The sequence below is a fragment of the Anolis carolinensis genome, unplaced genomic scaffold, assembly GCF_035594765.1.
Source record: "Anolis carolinensis isolate JA03-04 unplaced genomic scaffold, rAnoCar3.1.pri scaffold_7, whole genome shotgun sequence".
Lineage (NCBI taxonomy): Eukaryota > Metazoa > Chordata > Lepidosauria > Squamata > Dactyloidae > Anolis > Anolis carolinensis.
The window spans coordinates 30,029,461-30,040,085 of NW_026943818.1; the positions used below are offsets into that span (position 1 = coordinate 30,029,461).

Consider the following 10,625-nt stretch of genomic DNA (forward strand, 5'->3'; position numbering starts at 1 on the left):
CTATTACATTTTATTTATTTATATTCATATTATATTTTATTATTGTATCTTATTTTTACTATCTATTTTGTTATTATTCATCAAGTAAATTTTATTTATTATTGTTGCAATATTATTGAATTAAATGGGTTCATTCAACAAAACTCACACCTTTGATGGACAGCGCCAGCCCGGCCTCGAGCAGCCAAGCCCCGCCCTCCCCTCCCCGTTGCCATGGCAGCCGGCTTTGTTGACGGGCGGGGTTGACTTTCATGCCGCCTGTGGAAGCCACGCCCCCAATTGGCACTGGAAGCCCCGCCCCTCTGCTTCACGCCTTGTGGAGGCCACGCCTTCTGCGCCCCGCCCCTCTGGTCGAGCGTGAGGCGGAGCCAAACGAGGCCCGGATGTCATTTGCATAGAGTAATTGCAAGCCGCGCCTTCAAGGCACTTTGTGGGAAGCCCCGCCCCCTTCTACGCCACGCCCCTCTGGTCGAGCGTGAGGCGGAGCCAAACGAGGCCCGGATGTCATTTGCATAGAGTAATTGCAAGCCGCGCCTCCAAGGCATATTATGGGAAGCCCCGCCCCCTTCTACGCCACGCCCCTCTTCTCGGCGTGAGGCGGAGCCAAACGAGGCCCGGATGTCATTTGCATAGAGTAATTGCAAGCCGCGCCTCCAAGGCAGATTATGGGAAGCCCCGCCCCCTTTTACGCCCCGCCCCTCTGGTCGAGCGTGAGGCGGAGCCAAACGAGGCCCGGATGTTATTTGCATAAAGTATTTCCAAGCCGCGCCTCCAAGGCACCTTGTGGGAAGCCACGCCCCCTTCTACGCCCCGCCCCTCCGCTTCACGCCTTGTGGAGGGCACGCTTTCTAAGCCCCGCCCCTCTAGTCGAGCGTGAGGCGGAGCCAAACGAGGCCCGGATGTCATTTGCATAAAGTATTTCCAAGCCGCGCCTCCAAGGCACCTTGTGGGAAGCCACGCCCCCTTCTACGCCCCGCCCCTCCGCTTCACGCCTTGTGGAGGGCACGCTTTCTAAGCCCCGCCCCTCTAGTCGAGCGTGAGGCGGAGCCAAACGAGGCCCGGATGTCATTTGCATAGAGTATTTCCAAGCCGCGCCTCCAAGGCACCTTGTGGGAAGCCACGCCCCCTTCTACGCCCCGCCCCTCCGCTTCACGCCTTGTGGAGGCCACGTCTTCTAAGCCCCGCCCCTCTGGTCGAGCGTGAGGCGGAGCCAAACGAGCCCCGGATGTCATTTGCATAAAGTCTTTGCAAGCCGCGCCTTCAAGGCACTTTGTGGGAAGCCCCGCCCCTCCGGCAGAGGGCGCTGCGAAGCGCGAGTCCTGCTGTGGCTTCCGGGGCGGGGCTTCCGGCGTGCTGTTCCTGAGGCGCGATGGCGGCGGTGCGGGGCCTGCGCGTCTCCCTCAAGGCCTCGCCCGTGGCGGCCTCGGCCTCGGCGTCGCCCTCGTTGCCGGACCCGGAGCCCATGGAGGTGGAGGAGGGCGAGCTGCTCCTCCCGGCGCCGGCGCCGCCGCCCAAGGAGAGCGAAGAGGAGGAGGAGGAGGAGCCGAAGCCTCCGCCGCCATCGGAAGAAGGAACAGGAGCGGGAGCGGGAGGGGCCTCGCTGTCGCCGCCGCCGCCGAGGAGGGCCCTGCCGGTAAACAAGGCCTCTGAGCCTGTGCAGAGCGCGCGCGGGCCGGGCGGACCTCTCCCGGGAGGGCTTTCATGGTGTCCTTTCGTAGCAGAACGGGGCCCGACTGGAGGGCCTTTGGGTCCCTTCCCACTCCGGGAGGCTCTCGCACTCTCTCTTGGTTAGATGGACATCTGCCGGGAGGGATCGCATGGTGCCGCCCTGCCCTTGGGGTCACTTCCCACTCTGGAATAATAATAATAATATTACATAATAATAATGATAATTATTATTTTAAAATGGGAAGTGTCCCTAAGGGCAGGAAGGCACCACATGATCCCTCCCAGCAGATGGCCTTTCAGCCAAAGATAGAGAGCAATAGGAATGATATATATATATATATACACACACATAGTTGAACCCTAGTTGGAAGGGACCCTAAAGGCCATCCAGTCCACCCCTTCTCAATAATAATAATAATAATAATAGTTATTATTATTATATAGTATATTATTGTGACATTATTATTATTGTTGTTATTAGAGGGAAGGGGGTGGGCTGGATGGCCTTTGGGGTTCCCTTCCCACTCCAGGAGGTTCTCACACTCTCTCTTGGTTAGATGGCCATCTGCCGGGAGGGATCGCATGGTGCCTTCCTGCCCTTGGGGTCACTTCCCTCCCTGGAATAATAATAATATAATATAATGTAATACATTCTTTGATGCAATGCATTTTAATAATATAATATTGTCACAATAATATACTATATTACATAATAATAATAATAATAATGTCACAATAATATACTACATTATTATTATTATTAATATAGTATATTAATGTGACAATATTATTATTAGTATTATTATGTAATATAGTATATTATTGACATTATTATTATGTAGTATAGTATACTTCCTGCCCTTGGGGTCACTTCCCACTGTGGAATAATAACAACAACAATTATGTAATATAGTATATTACTAGCTGTGCCCGGCCACGTGTTGCTGTGGCAAAGTGGTGGTGGTATTTGTTAAAAATTGTTGTGTAATTTTTATTTGACGTTATTTGCAATTTTTTATTAATTTTATTGTAAGTTATATCTTTATTTATTATATTTTATTATTTTCTTGTATTAGTTTTAGTTATTTTCTGTTATTATAGTACTTTATTGTATTAATTTTTAGTGTATTTTATTATTTTTATTGGGTTGCTAGGAGACCAAGTGGGAGGAGCTTAGCCTTCTAACTGGCAGCAATTGGATAAAAGCAATTATTCCTCTCTCTCTCTAATTAGGACTTTGTTTTTCTTTTCTTTTTGTTGTATCAACCTAGAGGCGTGGATGATGGATTGTGTTGTCAAATTTCGAGGTTGGGGGGCCTGTGGTTTTGTCGCCGTGATGCCATCACTCTTTTATATATATAGATTATGACAGTATTACTATTATTATTATTTATTATTATTATTATTATTATTATTGGGAAGGGGTGGACTGGGTGGCCTTTGGGGTCCCTTCCAACTAGGATTCTGCTATATATATATGTCTCATTCCTATTGCTCTCTGTCTTTGGCTGAATGGCCATCTGCCGGGAGGGTTCGGGTGGTGCTGTCGGTGACAGAATGGGACCGTTTGGATGGCCTTCCTTCCTTCCTTCCCTTCCAGGACTCAAGCCGGAGATATGAAAACAAAGCCGGGAGCTTCATCACCGGGATCGACGTCACATCCAAGGTCCTTATTATTATTATTATTATTATTATTATTATTATTATTGGTGTTACCTATAGAGTATATAGGTCACATTTCCTTCTCCTTTTCCGCGTCAGGAAGCCATTGAGAAGAAGGAGCAGAGGGCCAAGCGCTTCCACTTCCGCGCAGAAGTCAACCTGGCCCAAAGGAACGTGGCGCTCGACCGGGACACCATGAAGAAAGGTCAGCCCCGCATTAAAATACATGGCGTCCCATAGATTTCATTCATTTATTTATTTGCATTATTATTACTGTTAAAAGTACATTGCATCAAATAATGTAGTATATTATTAAAATGCATTGCATCAAATAATGTATTACATTATATTATATTATTATTAAAAATCCATTGCATCAAAGAATGTACTACATTATATTATATTATTATTAAAAATACATTGCATCAAATAATGTAGTATATTATTAAAATGCATTGCATCAAAGAATGTACTACATTATATTATATTATTATTAAAATGCATTGCATCAAAGAATGTATTACATTATATTATAATATTATTATTAAAATGCATTGCATCAAAGAATGTATTACATTATATTATAATATTATTAAAATGCATTGCATCAAATAATATATTATATTATTAAAATGCATTGTATCAATTTATATTATTATTAAAAATACATTGCATCAATTATTAAAAGTACATTCTATCAAGTAATGTATTATATTATTATTAATACATTGCATCAAATAATATATTATTTTAAAAATGCATGGCATCAAATAATGTATTATATTTTATTATTATCCTATTACTATTAAAATGCATTATGTGAAATAGATTTTATAATAACAAACCTATTAGTACTTTGGTGAATACTATATATCTATATATATAAAAGAGTGATGGCATCACGGCGACGCACAAAACAACAAAACTACAGGCCCCCCAACCTCGAAATTTGACAACACAACCCATCACCCACGCCTCTAGGTTGATACAAGAAAAAGGAAAATAAAGTCCTAATTAGAAGGCTAGGCCCCGCCCACTTGGTCTCCTAGCAACCCACTCAGCCCAGGGGACAGGCAGAGTTAGGCCTCACTTAGGCCTCTAAAAAATAATTAAAAACACTAAAAAATAAATACAATAAAATATGATAATAACAGAAAATAACTAAAAATAATACAAGAAAATAATAAAATATAATAAATAAAAAGATAACTTACAATAAAATTAATTTAAAAAATACAAATAACGTCAAATAAAAATTACACAACAATTTTGAACCAATACCACCACCACTTTGCCACAGCAACACGTGGCCGGGCACAGCTAGTAAGCTTACATTGACCTATCATAGATAGATACATCATAGAGTACAGCGTATTTATCTATCCCATCTATGTCTGGATGGCCGTCTGTTGGGAGGGCTTTGGTTGTGCCTTGACTTCCCGGCTACAGGGATGCCCTGTGGGGGTCCCTTCCAATTCTAGGATTCAATGATAACTATACTACTGCTACTACTACTACTAATAATAATAATAACATGCAGAAATGCCTGTCTTCCTCTGCAGCCATCCCGAAGCTTCGCCTGGACACGCTCTACCTTTTTGGCGTGGACGAGATGAGCACGCAGGACATCTTTGGCTACTTTAAGGAGTATCCGCCGGCCCACATCGAGTGGCTGGACGACGCCTCCTGTAAGTGACCGTCTATAAAGGAAGGAAGGAAGGAAGGGGGGGGGGCTGCGGCCAGGCTGGACCAGCGGGCTGGCTCTTCACGGCCGGCCCTGCCTTTCCTGCAGGCAACGTGGTCTGGCTGGACGAAGTGACCGCCACGCGGGCCTTGATCAACATGAGCGCCATGCCCGAGGAGGAGGAGGAGGAGGAGGAGGCGGCGGCGGCGGCTGTGGCAGCGAAGCCCCAGGAGAGTGGCCGGAGGGTCAGGAAAGGTAGCCCCTTGCGGAATAATATTTTTATAATATTTTTATCTGTGTAATATTTTTATATTTTTAAATATATTTATATTTTTTATCTGTGTATTATTTTATATATTTTATATTTATATATTTTATATTTTTATATATTTTTTTCTATGTATTATTTTTATATTTTTTAATATTATATTTTAATTTTTTATTTTTTATATTTTTACCTGTGTATTATTATCTTTATAATTTTATCTGTGTAATATATATATAATATTTATAATATTTTAATATTTTATTTTTTATATTTTATATTATATTTTATCTGTGTAATATTTTTATATTTTAAAATATTTTTATATTTTATATTTATATTTTTATATTTTTATCTGTGTATTATTTTTATAAATTTTATTTTTTATTTTTTATTTTTTTATATTTTTTATTTATATATTTTTATATTTTTATCTGTATTATTTTTATATTTTACCTGTGTATTATTTATAATTTTATCTGTGTATTATATATATATTATGTATATATATATGTAATATTTATAATATTTTATATTTTATATTATATTTTATCTGTGTAATATTTTTATATTTTTATCTGTGTTATTTTTATATATTTTACTAGCTGTGCCCAGCCACGCGTTGCTGTGGCTTAGTCTGGTGGTGTTGGTCAGTCTACATTAGGTTGTATTTATGCTGTGACCTTCTTTATACTCACATTAGTAGTAGTATTTCAAGTCTGTTACCTTCTTCAATTTTTGTGTTGATTGATAATTGCTTGAGATCCCTGTTGTCTTTGGTTTGTTGTTAGTTGTAATGTCTGATTCTGCTGAGTGCGGTTTATATTTTTATTGTGGTACAATAGTCCTTTTTTTGTTTTGCCTGTGTAGGTGTTTATTATTATTGTTGTTGTAGTGATTATGAAGGTTGGATAAGTTAGATGCTACTGTATTGTTTTTTGGAGGCCCAGTGTAGCACTGACTGGCTTCTCAGCCTCAGTGCCTGGCTGTTTCTTGCCTGTGATGGTGTTGATTCTTATTGTTGTTGTTGTTATTGTTATTCTTGTAATTGTTTTTTTGGAGGCCAAGTGTGAATGTAGGGATTGGGGAGGTGGATGAGTTGTGTTGTCAAATTTGGTATTTGTTATAGTCACAATGCGTTGTTGTGAGTTTTGTGGGTCCGGATTGTGGTTTTGTGGTGTAGTTGTGTTGTTACAACCGGGAGAAAAGGCTTTTGTGTTGTGTTGTCAAGTTTTGTATTTCTGGGGCGTTTAGTTGTGCACCAAGTTTCGTATTTCTGGGGCGTTTAGTTGTGTTGTTATAGTCACGATGCGTTGTTGTGAGTTTTATGGGTCCGGATTGTGGTTTTGTGGTGTGGTTGTGTTGTTACAACTGGGAGGCAAGGCTTTTGCATTGTGTTGCCAAGTTTTGTATTTCTGGGGCGTTTAGTTGTGTTGTTATCGCATGATGCGTTGTTGTGAGTTTTGTGGGTCCGGATTGTGGTTTTGTGGTGTGGTTGTGTTGTTACAACTGGGAGGCAAGGCTTTTGCATTGTGTTGCCAAGTTTTGTATTTCTGGGGCGTTTAGTTGTGTTGTTATCGCATGATGCGTTGTTGTGAGTTTTGTGGGTCCGGATTGTGGTTTTGTGGTGTGGTTGTGTTGTTACAACTGGGAGGCAAGGCTTTTGCATTGTGTTGGCAAGTTTTGTATTTCTGGGGCGTTTAGTTGTGTTGTTATCGCATGATGCGTTGTTGTGAGTTTTGTGGGTCCGGATTGTGGTTTTGTGGTGTGGTTGTGTTGTTGTAACCGGGAGGCAAGCCTTTTGCATTGTGTTGCCAAATTTCGTATTTCTGGGATGTTTAGTTTTGTTGTTATAGTCACTGCGCAAACAACTTTATCATTTTATATATATAGATATATTTATTTTTTTATATTTTTTATTTTTTATCTGTGTATTATTTTTATATTTTTAAATGTTTACTATATTTTAAATTTTATTTTTTATATTTTTATCTATGTATTACTTTTATATTTTTACCTGTGTATTACTTTTATATTTTTACCTGTGTATTATTATCTTTATAATTTTATCTGTGTAATATATATATATATATATATATATATATATATATATATATATATATATATATAATTATTTATAATATTTTATTTTTTATATTTTAAGATTTTATTTGTGTATTATTATTTTCATATTTTTACATTCTATTTATGTGTTATATTTTTATCTGTGTATTATTAGTATACTCCTGGAGTTGGAAGGGACCCCCAGAGGTCATCGAGTCCAACCCCAGACAGGAGGATAATATTATCTATTATTGTTATTGTTATTATTATTATTATGTGAAGCTTTGTGCTTTGTTGCAGAGAAGGCGGAGGGGAGCTCGGAGGAGGAGGCGGAGGAGGGCGAGGTGGAGGATGACCGCCACAGCCTGGCCGAGGAGGTGAGTGCGAGAGGCCTTCCCATTCACATGATCGTCACGGATCAGTCGGGGAGAGCGTGTGGTTCCGCTCTTTGTAATTCCCATCATCTATTGTTTCTATTGATGAGGGATTTCTGCCTCGCTCCTTCTCTTTGCAGCTGGACACTCTCTCCCAAGCGGAAGAGGACTCCCTCCTGCGCAACGACCTCCGGCCGGCGGTCAAGCTGGCCAAGGGCAACAAGCTCTTCATGCGCTTCGCCACCCGAGGTGAGGAGGGGCTGGGTGGCCCTCTGCCAGGGCGGATTTAATTGTAGAACGGGGGGTGGACTGGGTGGCCACTTGGGGTCCCTTCTGATTCTAGGAGTCTAATAATAATAATAATAATAATAATAATAATAAAGTAATGCTATCTTCCTTCCTAACAAACAATAATAATAATAATAAAAATAATAATAATAATAATTTCAAAGACTAGCAGAAACCAGTGCAGGTGGTCCCGGTGGTGATGGGCACACTGGGTGCCGTGCCAAAAGATCTCAGCCGGCATTTGGAAACAATAGACATTGACAAAATTACGATCTGCCAACTGCAAAAGGCCACCCGACTGGGATCTGTGCGCATCATCCGAAAATACATCACACATAATACACAGAAGGGGTCTGGGCTGGATGTCCTTTGGGGGCCCCTCGTGACCCTGTTTTCCTTCCGCAGACGATAAGAAGGAGCTGGGGGCGGCCCGGCGGAGCCAGTACTACATGAAGTACGGCAACCCCAACTACGGCGGCATGAAGGGCATCCTCAGCAACTCCTGGTGAGTCTGCGGCCCGTGCCCGGCCCTGGCATTCAGCTCGGCACTGTAAGACTACAACTCCCATCATCCTTGTCCTGTCCTTTGGCAGGAAGCGGCGTTACCACTCGCGCCGGCTGCACCGGGACGTGGTCAAGAAGCGGGTGCTGCTGGGGGACGAAGACGTGGGACAGGCGGCGCCGTACAAGCACCACCGCTCTGGTAATCACTGGCTTACTATTATTATTATTATTATTATTATTATTATTATTATTATTATTATTATGTATATTATTATGTATATTATTATTATTGTTATATTGTACTACATTATAACATTATCAATATGTTATTATTATAGTGTATTGCATTATAATATCAATATTATGTTATTATAATATTGTACATTATAATACTATTATTATATAGTAATATATTAATATTATTATATATATTATAATATATTATTATATTATTATATGTATTATTATATTATTGTTGTTACTATTATAATATTGTATATTATTATATTATTATTATTGTTATATTGTACTACATTATAACATTATCAATATGTTATTATTATATTGCATTATAATATCAATATTATGTTATTATAATGTACAATACTATTATAGATTAATATATTAATATTATTATATTTTATAATAATATAATATATATTATAATATTATATGTATTATTATATTATTGTTGTTACTATTATAATATTGTATATTATAATATTATATTATTGTTATTATTATAATAATGTATATTATTATTATTATTATATTGTACTACATTATAACATTATCAATATGTTATTATTATATTGTATTGCATTGTAATATCAATATTATGTTATTATAATATTGTACATTATAATACTATTATATAGTAATAATATTATTATATATATTATAATATTATATTATTATATGTATTATTATATTATTGTTACTATTATAATATTGTATATTATTATATTATTATTATTGTTATATTGTACTACATTATAACATTATCAATATGTTATTATTATATTGCATTATAATATCAATATTATGTTATTATAATGTACAATACTATTATAGATTAATATATTAATATTATTATATTTTATAATAATATAATATATATTATAATATTATATGTATTATTATATTATTGTTGTTACTATTATAATATTGTATATTATAATATTATATTATTGTTATTATTATAATAATGTATATTATTATTATTATTATATTGTACTACATTATAACATTATCAATATGTTATTATTATATTGTATTGCATTGTAATATCAATATTATGTTATTATAATATTGTACATTATAATACTATTATATAGTAATAATATTATTATATATATTATAATATTATAGTATTATATGTATTATTATATTATTGTTACTATTATAATATTGTATATTATTATATTATTATTATTGTTATATTGTACTACATTATAACATTATCAATATGTTATTATATTGAATTGCATTATAATATCAATATTATGTTATTATAATATTGTACATTATAATACTATTATTATATATTAATATATTAATGTTATTATATATATTATAATATATTATTATATTATTATATGTATTATTATATTATTGTTGTTACTATTATAATAATATTGTATATTATTATTATATTATTATTGTTATTATATTGTATAACATAATATTATCAATATGTTATTATTATATTGTATTGCATTATAATATCAATATTATGTTATTATAATATTGTACATTATAGTACTGTTACCAATATATTATTACTAGCTGTGCCCGGCCACATAGTCTGGTGGTCTGGGAAATAAAGTATTGAGGAATTGGTGGTAGTTAAGGTAAAGGATAAAGGTTTTCCCCAGACATTAAGTCCATTATAAATGGGTTATATAGTTGTGTGGAAGGGCCTTGAGTTTACACTGCCATATAATCCAGTTAAAATCAGATAATTTGTATTTTATAGGCAGTGTGGAAGAGGCCTAAGTGAGGCCTAAGCCTGCCTGTGCCCTGGGCTGAGTGGGTTGCTAGGAGACCAAGTGGGCGGAGCTTAGCCTTCAAAGTGGCAGCAATTGGATAAAAACTATTATTCCTCTCCCTCTAA

The 10,625-nt window shown here is 37.1% G+C and overlaps 2 protein-coding genes across 2 annotated transcripts in view; one reads left to right on the top strand and one right to left on the bottom strand.

Annotated features, from left to right (window-relative positions):
* Positions 1-7,186, bottom strand: part of LOC134293027 (tectonic-like complex member MKS1) — a 237,211-nt gene extending 230,025 nt beyond the window's left edge. The window contains exon 1 of the mRNA XM_062959233.1: positions 5,978-7,186. Within this exon, the coding sequence (XP_062815303.1) occupies positions 5,978-5,979 (2 nt within the window). The 5' untranslated portion in view covers positions 5,980-7,186. The remainder of the gene's footprint in view (positions 1-5,977) is intronic.
* Positions 1,287-10,625, top strand: part of ncbp3 (nuclear cap binding subunit 3) — a 14,750-nt gene continuing 5,411 nt past the window's right edge. Inside the window, exons 1-9 of the mRNA XM_062959231.1 lie at positions 1,287-1,633; positions 3,269-3,334; positions 3,430-3,535; positions 4,893-5,018; positions 5,123-5,269; positions 7,644-7,720; positions 7,858-7,966; positions 8,411-8,510; positions 8,599-8,708. Coding sequence (XP_062815301.1) covers positions 1,370-1,633; positions 3,269-3,334; positions 3,430-3,535; positions 4,893-5,018; positions 5,123-5,269; positions 7,644-7,720; positions 7,858-7,966; positions 8,411-8,510; positions 8,599-8,708 — 1,105 coding nt within the window. The 5' untranslated portion in view covers positions 1,287-1,369. The remainder of the gene's footprint in view (positions 1,634-3,268; positions 3,335-3,429; positions 3,536-4,892; positions 5,019-5,122; positions 5,270-7,643; positions 7,721-7,857; positions 7,967-8,410; positions 8,511-8,598; positions 8,709-10,625) is intronic.